At 35.6% G+C, this 21,392-nt stretch overlaps 1 protein-coding gene across 1 annotated transcript; it reads left to right on the forward strand.

Moving 5' to 3' along the window:
- Positions 1-6,461: 6,461 nt before the first annotated feature.
- On the forward strand, positions 6,462-13,673 carry LOC18441671 (glycine-rich protein). Its single transcript, XM_006851897.4, has 2 exons — positions 6,462-7,882; positions 13,331-13,673. The coding sequence occupies exons 1-2, from the start codon at positions 6,645-6,647 to the stop codon at positions 13,362-13,364; spliced, it is 1,272 nt and encodes a 423-aa protein (XP_006851959.3). The 5' UTR covers positions 6,462-6,644; the 3' UTR covers positions 13,365-13,673.
- The last annotated feature ends 7,719 nt before the right edge of the window (positions 13,674-21,392 follow it).

Raw genomic sequence — 21,392 nt, forward strand, 5'->3', positions numbered from 1 at the left:
ATACCAAATTTCATATTCATACAATTTGTATTAAAAAAACTAAAAATAAAATACTTTGATATGTCAGATCTAAGATCAAACGGTGAGTGACTCTCTTGATCAAAATTAGATGGCTGGATGGTAGGGGAAGATAGAACTTCTATGTTGTAGGGAAAGAATATAAACCTTTCCCAATAAAAAATAAAAGTAAAAGTGGCAATAGAGAATGAGTGTGATTGTCGGAGGATCAGTAAAGCCTTGTATCTCCACCAATTGCCAAAAGCATATCTCCATTCCTCAAATTCCTTCAAAACCTCCACCACTCAAATATTGCATTATGTCTCAAGTTCCATTCCTACATATCTTCATTCCTCAAATTCCTTCAAAACCTCCACCACTCAAGTTCCATTCCTACATAATCTTGTTTTCTGTTTTGTTTTAAGGAATCTTGTATGCGCACAATTCATCGTCTGCCATGATTACACAAGCCTGATGGTCTCTAAGGGCACACTTGGTACATATGAAAATACTTTTACTTGTGGCCCCCATGATGACACGTCATATGGTTTATAAAGGTATGTTTGGTACTTATGAAATACTTTGGTGAAAATATTTCCATGCGAAAAACTTCTTTTTGTGATTTGGTGTTGGAGTTTCTTCGCATTAAATCGCCACAATTGGTATGAAAAATGTGTTGGGACCAATTGGGGTAGAAAAACTCCCACATCTAATCACATAAATAATTTTTTTCATATGAAAACACTTTCGAGAAAGCATTTTCACGCATACCAAACTTAATGGTCTTATATAAAATGCTCCATCTTGAGATATTTAGACGATAGTGCCTATAATATGCTCCTATAGGAGTATAGTATACATCTACTTATGCACGTTATTTTTTTGAAGGAAAAGTTGTTCATGAGTAAGTCGGCACTTAACATTCGACTTTAAGATGGATGTTGTAAAAAACCCAGTTGCCTAAAATAAATATGGACGGTGAATAAAGATCCCTAAAAGAATCATATTTTAAATGTTAAAAATTTTATTTATTTCTTCTCATTCAAGTTCAACTTAGTCTTGATCATGAATCCCTAAAATTTTGGATTAAAAATCAAATCTTTAAAATAGATTTAAGAGGGGGCACGCATGGTACAATATGAGTGGGTTCTCATTGAAACCCATCTTTTTTGGAATATGAATATTTGGAATCTACTATCAAATCATGAATGAGTATTTTCCAAAAAAAGAAAGTTGGATTGGAGTTTTGAAACATTTATATCTGACCGTCCCAAAAATTAAATATTTCTATTCAATTTTTTGTTTTTTGTTTTTTCCTTTGAATGTTTGTATATGTTCAATTTAGGGTTTTATGTTTTCCAGGGAAATGTATAAGGCAATCGATCTCTTATTTGAGGTTTGATCACTATAGCAAGGAGGTTTTAGGGATCATAAAAGTACGAATATGTAAAGTTTCACACATGGGAAGCAATCTAGGATATTAATCACATTTGGACTTGATAAGCTTCTCATGAAAATTTCAAGAAAATGTCTGTTTTAGATTTGAGGAAATAATCTAATCACAATTGAAAAAGACAACTTCCAGCAAAGGACAAAAGAAAGAATAAATTTCCACGTTAAGAGTCTTTGGAAATGTACAACTTCGACGCTTCGTACCTCGGTCCCACTTCGTGTCTTTCAATTTTACCTTTCAAAAATCAGCCTAACTACCTAACCATTTATAAAATTCAATCCCACAGATAACTTCGAAAACTAACCTCACCACCTAAATATTTATAAAAGGGTGTGGTTTCTATAAGGTTGCAACCTTAAACAATCCAATTAGGGCGCACCTCTAAATTTTATCATAACATGTAATTTTGGTGTACAAAATTATTAATATTATCTTAAAATCTATTTTTATATCTTATTATAAAATTTTAAAATCCAAAAATGGTTAAAATCAAGAAGATCTATAAACATATGAAAATCTTGAAAATGGACGGTCTAGATAATGTGTTGCAAGATGCACTATTTTTGAGATGCAAAATCTTTTTTTCTTTTTTTTTCAAATTTTTATATCTCGATATCGAGATGATCAATTAGAGGGTTTTTCAACATTAAAATAACATTTTCCAATAGATTTTTGAGGTGTATATGTAATTCTACATTTGAAGGTTGCGACCTTATATGCATTTTTCCCTTTATAAAATGGGGAGAAGCATGTAATCCCACTAAAATACCAAAAATAAAAACAAAAAAAAAATATATTTGAGGATTTCTATTTTTAAGAAAAACATCTATTGTAATGAATTCCAATAGAGACATCAATTTATAAAGAACAACAACAACAACAGCAACCACAACAACAAAAAAAAAGAAAAAATGAAAAAGACAAAAGAGAAGTACTACATTTTAGTAAATAAATTAAAGAAAAGGTTTAGATAAGGATGCTACCTTATAATCTAGAACTACATATGCCCCCTCAAAAATCCATCGGAAAAGGTAGTTTTAATGTTGAAAAACCCTTTGATTGATCATCTGGACATCGAGATGTATGACTATAAAAAGTAAAAAGATTTTAAGTCTAAAAAATAGTGCATTTTACAACATATTATCTACACTGTTCATTTTCAAGATTTTCATATGTTTATAAATCTATTTGATTTTAACTATGGGAAAAGTTTATATAGAGCCGAGGCTCTAAATAATCAAATTTGAGCTTACCTCAAAACTTTCATTAGAAGATGTTGTTTTGATGCTCAAATATCCTCAAATCAATCATCTCGACGTCAAAATGCATGGATATGAGAAAAAAATGGATTTCAAGTTTTGAAAATAGTGTATTTTGTAATGTGTTTTTGAACTGTCAATTTTCAAGATTTTCAAGTTTTTATAGATATGTCGATATGCATTATTTTTGAAACTTTAAACTTTATAAATAAAGATGAAAATATATTTTGAAGCTATCACAGAGATTTCCAATATTGAAACCGCAATTTTCAACATTATTTGAAGATAGGTTCTAATTTGATTGTTTAGAACCTAGGTTCTATACAAATGACACCCTTTAACTATTTTTGAAATTTAAAATTTTATAATTAGATATAAAAATATATTTTAAGATAATCCTAATAACATTTTATCTCCGGGATATTATATAATATTGAAAGAAAGATGAGATATATCGTACAAGCACGTGGCCAGAAATGAAAAGAAGATACTATATTTATTAGTTAAACTGTCGGTCACCAATAAGATAATTTGGAGTAATAAATTATAGGTGATTACTAACTAACAATTAGATCGGTGTCGTTCAGATCTCTGAGACTAGGTGGCTTTTGGGGAGCAGCGTAGGATTCCTTTACTCGGCCGCGGAACCCAGCCATGGACCGGGTCCGTATAACCCTGAATCAGTTTGGGCAACGGGCCAACTCAGGCGGGTACCAGCTAGGTTAAACAGTCTTTTGAAAACTAAAAAATCTAAAAAGAATCCCAAAAAATATGGAAAAATATTTAAAATAAAATTAAACAAAACACACTTAAATGATTGTTAACTAAATTTGTAAAAAATAGATTGTGGAGTATTTTAGAAATAATTTAATAAAAAATAAAATATAAAAATAAGTATTTTTGACCAAAATAATTTTTAATTTTTATCAAAATGATAAAGAACATATAAAAACACATTACAAATAAATTTTTTATTTTAAATTTTTTTAATAATTTTTTGTTAATTTTTTTTCAAACTAGGGAACTTGGCCACCAAAACCGGGATTAACCGGACCCTGACATACGCCGGGTACCCGGTATAACGCATCTGGGTTTGGTTTGACCCAACCAGTTTGTCAAACACTGCGTAGGATTAAGGGTGACAATGGGACCTAGCCCGGCCAGTACCCCAATACGGTTGGCTCAAGCTTGATTGGGATGAAGAAAAAAAAAAAAAAACAGATTTAACAAAAAAGGGCAGGGCCGAGCCAAATTGGGCAGGCACGGGCTCTAGCCGGGCTGTCGTTTGTGGGCCATGCTCTACTGGGTAGGGCCAGGCAGCGCTCCCCGCTGCGCGTCCTAGTTGGGAGAACAACTGGCACACGCTTCATTGGAATCTTCTTTCTAAAATGACTAAATTACCCTCAAATCAAGCACCCTAACCTTAATATTAAATTGATGCTTTTTATGCGATGTCACGGGGACCTATAGTTTACTTCCACATCCCTTAGCTGCTAAGTTATCCTTAGGGATCATATGGAGAAAAGATGGGGCTGTTTCTTTCAAAAGCTAAAACGAACTCAAACACCCCATAATCTTTATTTTTTTACGTTAAATAGCCAAAATTGCCAACTTTATTTTTGAAGGTTAAACAACCAAAATTGCCGACGGCAAACTTTGTAGCTTCTGTAATGGGCCGGGTACCTTTCCGTGCCCGGCTTTACAAACCAAGTCTGGTAACAAATGTGGCCATGAGGTTTGGTGCCAATCCGCCCGAGCTTGTACCCTCATGGCCTGCCAAGTTCAACCCAGCTTAACTATTTATTTTATATTTTTTATTTGTTTATTGGATTATATTTGTTGGGCTTGGGCCAAATACAGCCCAACCCAACAAATTTTAAATAAAATTAAACGAAGAATCATGATTAGGACAACAACACATCATCATCATTATTTGTGTCCCATAGCCATTAGAAACAAGGATTTTAGACGTGTTGTAGATTAGAGATAGGCTTTTAGACAAGTAGTAGATTAGAGATATATTTAAACCACTAACCAAATAGGATCACATAAACTCTATATAGAAATTTGATAAAATGTAGTAAAGATATTAATTATTTAATACTTTATTTATCTCTATTAATTTAATTTTAAAATGCTTAAAAAATACACTTATTTTTAAGTTGGAATAGTTAAAAATAAAAAATATTAAATAATTGAAAAATTAAATATATTTTTCATAAATTTTTTATAAAAAACTGGACTATAAAGATATATCCACCCAACCAAAAAAAATCAATCCATAAGAAAAAAAAAAAAAGACCACATAATACAATTTCACGCTACTTATAAAGTCTTCAATTCCGATTAGGATTCCCAATAAACGCATATATTCGTGTGTCTTATTCATTACCATTTCAAGTCCTCAAAATATTAAACAAGTAAAAAGTGTGTATAAAGGCGAGGCCATAGACAATCAAATTAAGACGCACATCAAAAATTTATTAAAATAATTGTTTCAATACCGAAAAATCCTCAAGATTGAGGATCTCGACATCAAGATGTACAAACATAAGTTTTAGACATAATGCATTTTTAAGTTTTTCAATTGTTCATAGATTTACTCGATCAAGATGTACAAACATAACTTTTGGACATAATGAATTTTCAAGTTTTCCAATTGTTCATAGATTTACTCGATCTACACTCATTTTGAAGCTTTAAATTTTACAATTAGAGATGAAAATAATGTTGTGTGCGGAAGGTTTAAATTCAATGGATTAATATTTGACAAATAAAATATGAGAAATAAAGCATGAAACACATACAACAAGAATACACATATTTATTTGGTTCATCTCAAAAGGGCCACATCGGGCAAGACAAACATAAATCCACTATAGCAATGAAAGTTACATCAAATATTTTAGAACAAAATCTTTGGATAAATCTCGACAAAAATACAGCGAGCAAACCCTTTTAAACCACTCTCCTTACTTTCTCTTTACTTTTGGCAACAATTACCGACAATACCTATAGACCAAACCCTTTTAAACCATTATCTCTGCTTTTTCTTTATTTATGGCAACCGTTACAGACAACACCAGATAGATCAAACCATTTTAAACCACTCTTCCTTCTTCCTCGTTATTTTTGGCAACTGTTATCGACAACACCAGATAGAGACGCGAGAGTAAAGAGAAAACTAAAAGGTTTCTCTTTATAAGAAGCTATTTTATACACAAAATTGCAATCTTATGACTAAATTGCATCTTATGCCTAGGAAGAAATTGTATCTTATACACGAAATTTTATCTCTCTTGAGGAACCACTAGAGGAACTATCATTCCCACACGATGACTCCAATTCTATACACTTTCATCCCATATATATAAGGTTAGAAATCAATACAAAATATTAAACTTCCTATAAATGCTACATATATATCAAACTAAAGAGATATATCTAAGAGTGTTAATTTTTTTTGGATTTCTATATCTTTTAGAAAACTTATCAATATAAATCTCAATCCCACATAATATTCGAATATCTCTCAATCCCATATAATATTGATCAATTTCAATTAATCCCACAAAACATGAAATTTCTCATATAGGTGATTTTGGATGGCACTAAATCCAATAAATAAAATTTTAAGCTATCACAACAAATTTCGCTATTGAAACATCTTCCAAGACTATTTCAAGGTGAGCCTTTCTTTAACTATTTAGGGCCTCGGCCTTATACAAACCGCACCATTAGACAAAGACCATAAGCACCAAAGAGGATAGGTTTCCTACGTCATTTAAGAAACATTCCGGGTTTTTCAGGTCATTATCTCTCACGCCTCCCTTCCCTCCCTCCTTAAATACATGGCTTCCTCCCAGTTTCCTTATTATTTGCAGAGATCCACAGCAATCTAGAGAGAGAAAATCTTAGAGAGAGAAAAGGAGAGAATGACGACATCAGCTTGGGCGAAACCAGGAGCCTGGGCTCTGGAATCCGAAGAGAGCGAATCAATGGAAGCAGAAGCACCACCAGCGGCACAGAAGACGACCGAGAAACCCCAGTCTGATTTTCCCTCTCTAGCCTTGGCGGCATCGGCGAAAACCTCGAAGAAGAAGAAAAGTCAACCCCTCTCTCTCGCTGAGTTCACCACCGGCAAACAAGTCGCCTATAGCGCGAAGCCAAGGTCTGCAATCATTGATTCGTCGAGGGGCTTGACCCCCGATGAGTTGCTCCGCTTGCCGACAGGCCCCCGGGAGCGGACTGCTGAAGAGCTTGAGCGCGGCAGAGGGTCTCTCGGTGGAGGGTTTCAATCCTATGGTCGTGACCGCGCTGACAGAGGGCCGCGACGTGAAGCGTTTGATGATGATGCACGTGGCGGTCGCATGCCGCCGCCTCCATCCCGGGCAGATGAGATAGATGACTGGGGTGCCACAAAGAGGCAGATGGCGCCGCCTGCATCTCAGGAGCGGCGCTCTTCGAACTTCTTCTCAGATTCGCAATCGAGAGCGGATGAATCTGACAATTGGGGGGCCTCGAAGAAGAGTTTTGTGCCTTCAATGGAGCCGAGGAGATTGGTAGGTGGATTTGAGAATTTTAGGGAGAGAGAGTCATTGGCTGATGAGGTGGATAACTGGGCATCGGCAAAAAAGAGCTTTGCTCCTTCAGTGGAGCCGAGAAGATCAGGTGGGGGGTTCGAGAATTACAGAGAGAGAGAGGGATCGAGGGTGGGCTCCCGTTTTGATTCTTCTTGTCAAAGAGAGAGAGAGGAGGGGGGACAGAGGCCGAGGCTTGTTTTGCAGCCAAGGACTTTGCCCGTGGGTGACGGGGACGGGCCTGTGGTGCTGCAGTTGAGGGCGAAAGTGAGCAATCCTTTGGGTGAGGGGGACGGGCCTGTGGTGCTGCAGCCGAGGGCGAAAGTGAGCAATCCTTTTGGTGAAGCGAGGCCAAGAGAGGAGGTGCTGGCAGAGAAGGGTCAGGACTGGAAGAAGATTGCTGAGCAATTGGATTCAATGAAGATTAAAGACACGGTCCATAAGGAGTTATCGGATGGGGTTTCAGTGGAGAGAGGTGGGGAGGGGGGATTTATTAGAAGGCCTTTTGGGATGGGGAATGGGGTTGGGGGCATGGCCAGGGAAAGGACCGAGCGGAGTTGGAGGAAGCCAGAACCCATTGAGGTGGCTTCAGGGTAAGCTTGCCTCCCTCTCTCTCTCTCTCTCTCTCTCTCTCTCTCTCTCTCTCTCTTTCTGTATCTTTAATTCTCTCGTTCTGTATCTCTCTCTTGTTTCCTGAAAGTCTATTTCATTTTTCTTGTTTTATGATGTTCAACTACTTGCTCTTTGGTAACAACTGAATTGCTTATTCTGTTGAATTTACATTTGAAATCTTAGGTACAGGTGAAGAATCACACAATAGCTAATGTTTGTCTAATGAAAATTCTTGTAATAACTGCTTTACTGCTCAAATGGATGGGGATATCTTCATATGATTTTTTTATATTACTTTTCCATCTAGGCTCTCCCGGGATGCTGGATTGAAGTCGAATTATTTTGGGTATTTATTCTGTATATGTTGATCTTTGAGTGTTAGTTCTGAGTGGACATATATATTGGAGGATTTTATAACTTATGTATTGTTTGCTTGTTTTGTTAAATATCAGCAGGTTTTGTTTATAGATATTTGTGGTATTCGGACTTCACCTGAAGTGACTTTGAGTTATTTAAGCTAGCAATGGGGGTTTTGAAGTATCTTAGACTTTTATGGTATTTTGAAGTCTATGATGAATCAGTCAAATTAGTGTCTGCAGACTCCACACACTTGAAATTTACATTGTATGAGAAGATTTATACCTAAGTTATTGGACTCCTGATCTTGTAGAAGATTTATTATTTGGATAACATGGGAACATTTATACCAAAGTTGTTTAGAAGGTTTAGGATTTAGATTTTATGAAATAGGTTAGAGCTTTAAGGTTTTGATTTGATTGAATTAGAGATGCTAAGATGGAACTTGAGCTGCATATATCTCTTGATATTTCTGCATATATCTGATATTGAGAATTCCATGTGAGAAAGATGTAGCCCATTAAAACAATGGGCACTGGAGATTTTCATAGTTGAAAGTTTTCTTCTTGAGAGAAGTTCGAGGGGCTTGTTCTCATTTACCTCAATTTTCTATAGGTGTTCTTCACCATGCTTGCATTTACATAGCAATAATTGTCAGTGTGTTCTCGTAACTTTAAGGAAATATTTAAGGTGTGGAGAACCATTACCATGATTAGTATTCTGTCACCAGATGTATCTGCAGTAATTTATTTATATGGTAAACTGTGAAATGACCAATTCCTATACAATGTGAAGGCATTCACAAAGTTATAATGGGATTCGAAGCCACTCAAGAGTCAAGATAATAACAAGGAAGGCTTGCACCTTCTGAATATGGAGATTCTTGCTTTGAGAAACTCCATGAGTCCTGTTGGGAATAGCCATGCATTGTATTTGTCAATTATTCTCGTTATACTCGAATTCATTAGAACTTAAAATTTGTTTCGTATGAAAATAATAATATATAAGCAGGGAGGGATATTTTGTCTAGGTTCTGCATTAAATGAAGTAGATATAAGGTGATAGGACCAGAATCTTCTTCTTAGGAGTGTAGACTGGAATTAAAGCATTATTTACGTACTAGATAAGAGATTCTTAATCTTTTATATTGTATAACTGTTCTCTACAAACTGGTGTTGGTCATGTAAAGCTAGGTGTTGGTTGACCATGACTACTCTAACTGGAACTACCAAAAAGAAAATCATTAGTAAAATAACCTAGATAAGAGATATGTAAAGCTAGGTGTCTAGGAAGTCCTGATAACATAAATGCTTTGGTATCCAATTCTTTATAGTTGGTTCAAAGATTTTCCCTCATTGTATCCTGAGTGATGCTTTGCACTCTTAAGAGTCATGGCTGTTTCCTTTTTCTTATGTAGTCAAGATATCATTCACAAAACCTAGTGGATCAAGTTGCATGAGGTTCAGACAAGAAGATATCTGTACAACACAAAAACTTATACTGAACATATGGCAGGAGTTGGGCAGAAGTAAAAGGGTGTTAATAGAGGGGAGCGAAGAAAGGAATAAGAATGAAAAAGGGGATTCCTGGCCCTTGCTTTGTGATCATTGAATGTGCAAGTTTCTTATGTACTGGATTTTGAGTGCTTATCGGTGTGACAAGGAGTTTGTTATTTTGCAACCTCTTGAGTGTTACTGCGGGTTCTCCTTAACATTGTTGTTCAAAGTGGGAGTATTCAGGGAGTATTTTAGGAATTGGAAGCAGGGAACTGTTAGATGTTCGAAGCTTCCAATGGTAGGAAGTGCCATCCATACAATGCAAATTTCATGATTCAAGATTCCTACCTTTTCGGAATCGCTCTCCCAACACTTGGAACCACACTAGTAATATCAAGGAACCAGTTCCACAAGGCAAAGGTTTGAGGTTCTACAGTATCCTTGACCAAGAATGCCTTATTATTGGAATCGAAGTATTCAGTGAGCTTGGCCAGGTTTCTCCTAGTATTGGAATTGAAGTCCTGGACTGCCCTAAATGAGGGTTCCCTAGGTATTGGAATCGATGTATTTGGTGCTCTCAATCACGATTTGCCACAGTTATTGGAATCAAGGTCATCAAACACCTTTAACTAGGGTTCCCTATGTACTAGAGTTTGGGTTTACTGGAGTTTCTAGATTAAATAAAGGCAATAAAATTACTTGATTTATTAATGAAGTTTTAAAATGGGTTTTCGAACGTTAGGAATGATGTTAAGCAGAGTTTCGAGACATCTATCCTAATGTTTAAGTAGAGTTTTTAGACACCCATCCTTAAGGAATAAATAAAGTGAAATTTATATTAAATAAAAATAAATTTAAAGAACAGAATACTTCACTACTATTTGTTGATACTAGGGCATGCCATGTCTGGTAAGTCGACACTACGTGTCAGGCATGTTGACACAGCTGTCAAAGTATTGATGAGCTCGATACATGGATAAAGTGTCGGCCCCATGTTGGGTAACATGTGTTGACACACGACCACCCAGGTAACACTGAAGTACCCATGTAACGATGGTTTTAAATCATTTATTTATCAAATAATGATAAAACGAATTATTTGTTGGTTATTTTTGGGTGAGAGGGGTTATGGTGGTGGCGGTGCAGGATTGTTCTTCCATGGTGGTGCTGTGATGGTTCTTGACAAGAAATGACCTGAGGTTGTGTGGGTGCCCACTTCCAATCGAAAAGCATCAATTTCTCTTCCTTTGGTGGCATTATAAATGTCTTTGATGCGAATTGGGCAGTTCCCCTGTTTTCTTGTGTGGTCTGTTTTGAAGTAAAATTTTGGTGCGCATTCGTGCTTTATTAGTTTCTCGTTTTCTAATTTTTTGCTAGACCTTTGGAAGCCTATAGCGACCCTTCCTTACCTTTTTACAAGATGGGTAGCTTTGTCTAATAGGTCCTTCCTATAGTTTCTTTGTGATGATCAATCCTCATAATCTTATTGATTTATTGATGAGTAAAGCCTAGTAATCTCCTTCTTGTCCTTGCAATACATTATTACCATTATATGAAATGTGAGCCTTTGTGTGCTTTTAGACCTAAATCTGTTCCATCATAGTCATCAAATAAAAAAAAATAAAATTATTTAGTGACTACTGCAATTTCTCTGAGTAGTTTTGAAGATAGCAAAGGTCATTATGATTTAGTGTTCCATTATTGACATCTCTTGTTCTGATATTTTACATCTTCATTTGCAAATTGTGTGCTATGTTGCATGGGTACTTGTGTTAATGTAAGACATAGTTATTAGGTCTCTGATCCCTGAACAGGACTTGATGACATTGCCATTTAATAAAGAGAAAATAAAATCTGTCATTGTTTATTGATATTCCACTTCATGATGATAGCCAAAGGGATAATTATGCCTTAGTTGGCTAATCCATACAAAGCTCCATTGTGTTACAGAAAACAGGAAAAAAGGTCTAGGTCCATTCAGCATAGGAAATTTCAGCAATGACACCATTTTCTCATACACTCATTAAAGGTGATAGGCATTGCAGCTTGTTCTACTACTTCTTACAGGGGAGGCTATTTTTCGTAACAGTGCTTATTGCAAAACATCCCTAAAACACCTCTGTTCCCAAGAGATGGGTCTTCTGTGATATGAATATGTCTGCCTAGGATGACCTTTCAGGATTGTCCTACAGGTTAGGTAAACAGGGCTATTTCTTTCATATTACTCTTAGTGCGCCCAGAGGGACCTTAGTCTATGTCAATGATGTAGTCCGTGGTCAAGGAACAAGAAGAGTCCATGTCAGTATGGGTGTCGACACATGTCCAACATTCAAATATAAGGATCCTTGCAACATTGGGTGTTGGGCTGCACAGTTTGGTTTTGGGGTTCCTTTTTTTGTGCTAGACTTCCCATATGGATGGTTTGATTTCTAGAAAGAATACATATATCCTTTTATTTCATTTTATTTGGGTTTGGTTGATTTGCTGACTTTATTCCGGTGTTAAAGTGAACTTGGTTTGACTTGACCCTAGCTGGTTCTAGTTAAATGAAGTCATTCTTACGTGTGAGTTTCAACTCGACTTGAACTATCTGGACATTGGTTTAGTCTGGCCATTTGGCTTGTGCTGCAGTATGTTATCTATAACTCGGGTGTTGTTTCACTGTGCTAATCACAAAGATATTCCTGACTGAAATTACTCAAATATGGGTCATTGGAGGGGGATATTACCCCCAGAAACCAGTCCGCCTATATTGTCCTTGACAATGATGGCCGAGGGCCTCAACTACTAATCTACATAGCCAGGACGCACACTTAGATGTGCAAGTGCGGTAGTATGAGGATTGGAAATACCTAGATCTGTTATGTGTGTTTGAATTCCTAATAATAATAGTAATAATGTGGGATGATCTGTAATGTATTATTATTACGATTTATTTTTATTTGTAATCAATGTTACACTGGCACTTCAGTTTTGCCTCCATGTCACGTGTTGACATGCGTAGGCAGTTGATACTGCCTATCATGGGCCTGACACTTTGTCCCTACATGTTGGGCTCATTCGTACTCTGACAGCCTTGTTGACATGTCTGACATGAAGGATTAACCTAGAACTATAATGATGGGGAAAAAACAAAAAAAGCTATGTGATCCTTTCACAACATCAGGGGTCTGTGTATATGCGCCCAACCAAAACCCTCGTCAAGGTTCCTAACCCCAAATCAAATTTTAGTGAAGGGTATGGTTTTATGGGCCGAAGAATTTTGTAATTAGGGTCGATATGCTTATGGGGGCTTGGCTTCATCCAGATGCAGTAGCGAGGGCTACTTGCCATAGATCCGCAGTAGATCAAACATGGATGAATTGTTTCTTGGAACTGTAAAAATTCAACTGATGATTATCCCTGGTAGTGGAGTAAGGATTTCAAATTTTATGTTCAAGTGAAGAGCTTATGCCTTTGTGTTCATGTCTTTGAATGCTCTATTTCTTGTAATGATATTACTGTCTTTGAATGCTCTATTTCTTGTAATGATATTACTGTCTTAGTTGTTAATGTGCTTACTGGCTCTGTGTGCAGTGGTGAGAAAAGTGAAATCGCTGCAGAGGGTTGAAGATTTACCGGATGATGATGCAGTCTTTAACACATGAGTAGTTGGAGAAGAAATGAAAATTGGAGATATTACTATGGTGTCATTGCCTTTTGTCCTTTCTGGGCTTTATTTTTGCTTCCTCTTTTTTCTTTGGTATTTATTTTTGCGATTTTGGATCCCTCTTAGGGTTACTGAGACATTCAGGACCGACACAGTTTTGGTAGTTAGTGTTGTGGCGTATTAATTGACTTGTTTGTACGGCTCTTGACCCTATTGTTTATTTTCTTTGTTTTTATCAATCCGATTATGTGAAAGAGAATTGCCTTGGTATGTCTTTTCCTCGAAATTGGATGCAGTCAATCGAAATCCTGTGCTTGCATGGTGGGCATCTTTACTTTCCGGTGGACACTTAAGAATGTGATCTGCTGCTGCTCTAGCTTCTAAAATGGTCAAAGGTTTGGTACTCAGATTTGGCGTCCATTGTGTTTGCCCATTGCGAGGGTGATGAGCTGTTTTCCGCTGTTGCTTTCCCCCCCCCCCCCCCCCCTCCCTCTAACCTCTGTTTCCTGTTGTTAAAAAGCTACCATTGTGTTTAAGTAGAAATAGTTACTCATCTCCACCATGCAGGGAACAGGGATAAGTGTAGACAATGGATTGTGGGTAATTAGTACCCAATACCACACCTGTGCTGAGTATCGATTAGAGTTTCGATCCTGAAATGTGCTTAATAAATATGTGTGCTTGTATTGGCCCGATAGATGCAGGCAACAAGATTTGAGATCAATCCAATGTGAATTGATGCCATCTGATGGATCTGTTGCAACTTGGTGCTGATTTTTTGTTGAGTTCAGGCAAAATTAGACAAAAATTTCATTTGCTATGATTTTTATCTTTTGGTAGTTTAACAGGGAAGGGGACCTCTGCCCAATGGTGGATGTGGAACTTAAGATACGTTGATGCGCCTTGCCACCGTCTCTGCCTAGCCTTGAGCTGATTCTTAAAAAATATAACGGTTCCACCAAGATTTGAACTCAGGTTACTGTCCGATGACATAACCACCAGACCTTGCCACCCTGACTACCTAGCCTTGAGCCCATTCTTTAAAAAGAGTAAAGGTTTCATCGAACTCAGGTTACTGTCCAACGTCCTAACCACTAGACCATGGATCGTAATGCTGAAGGGGAATAATTTACATCAACTGTCTATAGCTTACTTCATATGCACCGTAATTCATACCTTCCAAGCCATGTGGTATAGGAGGCATCAGCCTGAAGTATTATTTTTATGGTCAAAGGCTTAGAAATTCGTAAGAAGTCTAGCTGACTGAATGATATCCCTAGCAGTCGTTTTATGTATTTAACGGATTAGGACGGTATGAATTACTGTTTCACAATTATCGCTACTCGTCGTATGCTTTTCCATATGATGAGGAAAAAATTTATATTAGGTTGTAACTTTAAAGTGTAGAATTAAGGTGCACTTCAAAAATCCATCATAAAAGATTGTTCTAATGTTGGAAAATTTTCTAATTGATCATCTAAACATTGAGATGTGAGAATATGAAAAGAAAAAAAGATTTCGAGTCTCAAAAATAGTGTATTTTGCAACATATTATCTGGACAGTCTATTTTCAAAATTTTATTGTGTTTATGGATCTACTTGATGTGAACTATTTTTGGAGTTTAAAGTTTTATAATTAGAGATTACAATAGATTTTTATACCATCTTAAGAATTTTTGACATCAAAATTAATTTTATGATAAAATTTGGAGCACATCTTAATTTGATTGTTTAAAATTACAATTTTATACAAACCACACCCATAATAAAAATAAAGAAAAAATCACATTCATTGAAACCCCTTACAAATTTATCAAGTTAGGCCAAAATATATAACGAAATAATTGTCTTTTTAATTTTCATTTTATTCGGATACTTCCGCAAAAAGTATCTTAAAGAATGCCTCAATTGTTCCTACCATTGAATCAGTAACCTGAAAGGTCAATGGTGATGGGAATACCTATGCTTCTCTAGGGTAGATTAAATTACTAGAATGCCCCTGCTTGTTCGAATCCTGAACAAGGCAATGTTGCTATTTTTTAAGATAGTTTTGAGGTGTACGAATTGTAATGAAAAAAAAAGAAACACTATGATGTTAAAATTGGGATGTTAGATCCTTTTAGTGTCCGTTCATTGTTTTTCATAAGGGGTTTTATAAAGAGATCATTTATCTTTTATACATGGAGGTCACAATCATTCTTGTTCTTTAAATTTCAAAATGGGATGTTAGATCATTTTAATGATAGTTTATTGTCTACAAAGAGATCGCTAATCTTTTGTACATGGAGGTCACAATCATTCTTATCTCTTAAATTTTAAAATGGGTGGTTGTATGAGTGTCATTGAATAGACAGAAAGTTTCAAAAAAATAATTCTTGGACTTTGTGACTCACCCCAAGCCATCTAATTTGATATCTAATGAGTGAGTATGATTGTGACTTTCATGTACAAAAGATAAATAGTCTCTTTGTAGACAATTCCTTTGTACGAGATTGTCTACAAAGAGACCATTTATCTTTTGTACATGAATATTACAATCATCCAAATTCGAAGGATCAATTCTACTTAGGAGGATCTAACATCTAACAACAAAAGTGTTGGATGTTAGATCCTCCTAAAGCGTTAGATGTTAGATCCTCCTAGGTACAATGGATACTTCTAATTGGGATGATTGTGACCTCCATGTACAAAAGATAAATAGTCTACAATCCTGAAAAAGGGATTGTCTACTAAAAGATTATTTATCTTTTATATATGGAGGTTTGAGTAGATTTCGGCATCATTGTTTCTCTTGAGAACGGGGTGATGCTACAAAACCTTCTTTGAGGTTTCTTTTGTAACTTTTTATGTCGAAATCAAAATTTTTTGATTTCTCTCGTTATTTTAGCAAATTTTGACAAATTTGTTACAAATTGTTCATCTATCATTGATCATAACAATTGCAACCAAGGTTTAAAAACGTGGTTCCGTGATCCGGATCCCTTTCTAAAAAACCAGTCTGGATTGACAGTTTAGATCGATTATTTAGCCTAGTGAGCTGGGGAATAAAGAATTAAATAAAAAAAAAATAAAGCAGGACCGGTTCTATGACCGAACTGGCTGGTTCATGCGGAAACCGGCCAGTTCCTAATATTTAGTGGGACCATGATCAGCTTGACCGATTCTCAATCCGGATTAGCTGGATCTAATCTGGATCACCAATTTTTAAAACCTTGGTTACAACAATTTTTTTCTACATCAAAATAAAAAATATTTGAAATCTCTATATGGAATTTGTATTATTTTTTCTTGCATTTGAGATCCGATCCACTATTTTTCAGATATTTCCCTAGTTTTTCATATGATTACTCCATTATTGTTCCCATTTTGTCTTCCTATCATTGATCTACAACATCTCTAACAAAGGAGAATGAGAAGCTCAATGTCCGTAATAAAAAGTTTTGGATCAAATCCCGTATTCTCATAAATCAGAACCACGAAAATTGGACCTCTTTTCCATAAGCTTGATTCTCCATTTGCTCAAGTTTCCTCCTCTTTTGCCTATGATTTATTTGGAATTTGTCTCATTTTATATCTAATCCATTAATTCTCTCAAATTGGAAGATTAAAAATTGGTTTCCCCTCCCCCCACCGCACTTTCTTTTTCAGAACTCGATGCATCATTTTCATTAATTAGAGCTTGTATTCATTTTGTTGGAAATGTATATAATGAGACCATTTACTTTTGAAATAAAGAGGTCATAATCATCATTAACTGTTAAATTTGAAATCAGGTTTTTGAGGGTGTGCCATTGTTTGGGTGCAAAGTTCAAAATAATTTTTTTTGAATGTTGTGACACACTTTCATTTATTGGATCTCACATCCATTGGCTAAAAATTATTGTGACCTCTTTGCACCAGAAATAAATGGTCTCATAGTATACAATCCCTTTTGTTTAGGCAAATCCATTTTATCTAGGAAATGATTTGCACTTTTGTAATTTTTACTTGTAAAATTTGTTTAGATTCCAAATTTTGATTCTCATTGTTTATTTTTTTTAAAAATACACTCTATTTATTTGAAATAATGCTATTTTTTGATAACTTTATATAATATTGTAATTAGTATCATATCCATGATAAGTATCATGCTCATCAATTTATGTGTGAAACTACATAAATACTATTTTTAGGATTTGTTTTTGATGGTTTTAGCTTTTTTTTTTAGGACCATTCTACTATGGGGTGGGTCGACTTGCTCGAGCTGGATCAGAATCCGGCTTAGCATAGCAGGGGATCGAGTCTTGTATTTAAAGCACTGATCATTATTGTCATCATCATAAAAGCCTTTTCTCAGTCGGCTACATGAATCATGGTTTGCCATTCAGTTCTATTAAGGGCCATTCCCTTAATGACACTATAAGTCCCCATATCTTGTTTTTACTACTTCATATGGAAATTATAGAAACCTGCACTTATTTTTTGGTACAATATTTTCATTTTTTTTATGTGTACCCATATTAGGAAGGTGGTTTATTTCATGTGTTACTTGCTTTAGTAGTATACAACTTCGTAACTCTATAAATTAGGGCTCTTGTTCACATCTATGATAAGCTCTGTAATACATCCTCCATAGGGGCTTAAGGCTCAAATATATAGAAATACAATTTCTCACATAGTATAAGAGCTAGCTTCTCTGCTCTTAGTATCTCTGGTTTCGAAGGTGCTACTGCAACAGTTCGTGGTTATTCCCTCTGTGTGATCTGCTTCTCTCTCTCTCTCCCCGTCTTCAGAAAAGCCCTAAAACTTTGCAATAACCTTGATATTCTCTCCCATTCTCTATTTTCACTCAGTCTCTCTATGTTTCTTGATCTCTCTCTCTCTCTCTATTTTATCGGTATCATGGTCTCAATCTCTGTTTCTCTCGTTCTCTCTCCGTTCTCCCCTGATTTCTTTTAGTTCGTAAAAAACACAAAAAAAAAAAACCCCCGTACTTTTCGTAGAAGCCTGTCCGTGATTTGCCTTTGTTTGCAAAAGCAAAACAAAAAATCCAAAAGTTATCTCACAAAGGGGTACAAATTTAAAACAAAACAAAGCGGGTTGGGCCTCGTGGTCCATTGTGCCCTTGTGGACCATTCTGTTTATTTGATCTGACCTTGAAGAACCGTACTATTAACTTATATCACCTAAGCTTTTGTTGTTGGTATCAATCATTGTTATACCATTTTCTTCATAATGGAAAAAATCTGTTCTTTATGATCTGTAAGCCATCTGTCATTGCCCATTTCAGGTAAACCATTGCTGATACCGGATCCTTGGTGAGCCGGATCTAAAACCTGCCTCTAAATCCACCTCTGAAATGGCATTTGAAAACGGGCGATCTGTAATATTTGAAAAATAGCTACTAGGTCGTATTTTGACTCTCTGATTTGTCTATTTGCAGAGTCGTATTTTGATTATCTGATCTGTCACTCTGCCAAGTTGTGTTTCGAAACTCTGATTTGTTTTGAATCTTATTATTTTCAACTCTGAATCAAAGGTCCTACTGTGCTTGTTGATCTGCCGTTGATTTCTGTTGGCTCTTTCAAGTGCCTCTTGTTTGATGATCGAATTTCTCGATCCTGGTTGATGATTAGGTTTTCTATTACTTGATCGTGTTTAATGATTGAGTTTTATGTTATTCAATCCTATTGAATGATTGAGTTTTCTGTTACTCAATCCTATATGATGATTCAGTTTTCCGTTACTCCATCCTGTGTGATGATCGAGTTTTGTTTTTGTTACTTGATCTTGTTTATTTCGGAGGCCTCTTAATTTGCTATTATGCGAGAGTGCTCTGTTCGAGATGTCGGTTTTTGAGGATCGCTAATTTGCAGCTGCTCAAGCTTCTTCGGTTTTTGCTTTGTTACTAATGCCTACCTTCACTTGTCCAAATTCAAGTTGCTATCTCTTAACTAATCTTGAATTTGAGGGGGAGTGTGGAAATTATAGAAACTTGTATTTATTTTTGGGTACAATATTTTTCTTCTTTTTATGTGTACCCATATTAGGAAGGTGGTTCATTGCAAATGTTGCTTTTTTTAATAGTACACAGCTTTGTAACTCTATAAATTGGGGCCCTTGTTCACATATTTAATAAGCTCTGTAATGCGTCTTCCATGGGGGCTTAAAGCCTAAATATACAGAAATACAATGTCTCAAACCATATCTTTTTGGGCATATCCTTTTATTTTTTTGAGCCTTCCACTTGAACTAACTCGCACCTTATAACATATGCTATATTAGGTCTGCACCATGTAAAGAAGTCTCAGGTTTCTTTGATGAGACTCCCTGTGTCTATTAATTGTATGAATATACATACTTGTCTTATATAGAGAAATTACAGATGAGAAAACAAAAACTAAATTACAGACACATACAATACCCAGACTTACCATAAGTACATGATATTGTGCCTATCCTTCCCATATATACTGATTACAATATATACCTTCCATATTAGCCTAGTAGACAATATATATTTTCCTTTCACACTCCCCTTCAAACTCAAGATGCTTTCAGAGAGAGCAGCTGGAGTTTGAATACAAAGTTGTAGAAACAAGCAACCAGATCTTTAGGTATATAGCGTGACCAGTAGAAGCAGTGGTTGTAATGCTTAGATTATTTGATTAACAAGCACAGAGGAACAATAGAAGATGGCAGGCTTAAGCAATGGAAAATCAACAACCCTTAGAAACAGATGACTTGAATAGATTGGGCTCGAGCAACAGACAAACACTTCAGATCTTTTCCAGAGATAGAAAAATAGTTGAGACATGCTAGAAAAAAGAATGACACTTGGGAGAGTCAACAAAACTCGGTGCATATCGGAGACAGATTCGACAGTTTACAAACTAGAACAAACATGAGTAAGTAACATAATATCAGATTCAATCATACAGAAAAGAATAGGACTGAGTAACATATTCGATCTTATAAGAATGGACATAACAAAGATGAATTTGGCTCTGATACCTTGTGAAGAAGTCTCAGGTTTATCTGAAGAGACTCCGTGTGCCCATTAATTGTATGAATATACAAACTTGTCTTATATAGACAAATTACAAATGAGAAAATAGAAAATAAATTACAGACGAGAAAATAGAAAATAAATTACAAACACCTATGTGATATCCAAACTTACCATAAATACAAGATATTGTACCTATCCTTCTTATATCTAATAATTCCAATATATACCTTCCATATTAACCACATAGACTACATACTTTTCTTTCATACCTAAATCTATTATCTCTCATCTTATCACCTATTGGTGTCACACCTAAATTTTTCCATATGTATTCATTCCAAATGTATTCATATCAAATTCTATCACTTCTTGTCTTGTCACTCATTTATCTCAATATCCTCATTTTCACTGAACTCATTCTATGGGTATTTTATTTTTTGATTGTATAACATGCCCCATAGAACAAAGCTGATCTCACAACTGTCTTATAAAACTTTTCTTTCAATTTTATTGGTATGCAGTGAACATAAATGTTCTGGTTGCATATCCCCACTTCGCCTACCTAACTGTAATTCTATATGCATCATCTTCTTCAATCTCTTTTTTTTCTGAATTATTTACCCAAGATATCAAAAATGCATTCTGTTTAGTATTTCTTGGCTGTCAATCCTTACTATTTCCCTGTCTCTATTCCTATTATCACCAAATTTGCATTCGATATTTATCTTAGTACGATGAATTTTAAAACCTTTAGATTCTATAGCATCCTTCCAAATTTCTATGTTGTTTTGGGCTTCATCGATCAAAACTATGTCTACTACAAAAAATATGCACCATGGTACTTCATATTGTATGCGTCTAGTTAAATCGTCCATAACTAAGACAAAGAGGTATGAGCTTAGTGCTGACCCCTGATGTAGACTTGTTGTTATTGAAAACTCACTCGCATATCCACTAGTTGTTCATACACTAGTTAACACTCCATCATACATATCTCT

This window comes from Amborella trichopoda, chromosome 9 (assembly GCF_054954075.1).
Source record: "Amborella trichopoda isolate Santa Cruz 75 chromosome 9, AtrichopodaSantaCruz75HAP2 v2.0, whole genome shotgun sequence".
NCBI lineage: Eukaryota > Viridiplantae > Streptophyta > Magnoliopsida > Amborellales > Amborellaceae > Amborella > Amborella trichopoda.

Coding starts and splice junctions, on each gene's coding strand:
- LOC18441671 (XM_006851897.4), top strand. CDS start 6,645: ATGACGACATCAGCTTGGGCGAAACCAGGAGCCTGGGCTCTGGAATCC. Junction 7,883..13,330: donor CCCATTGAGGTGGCTTCAGG/GTAAGCTTGCCT, acceptor CTCTGTGTGCAG/TGGTGAGAAAAGTGAAATCG.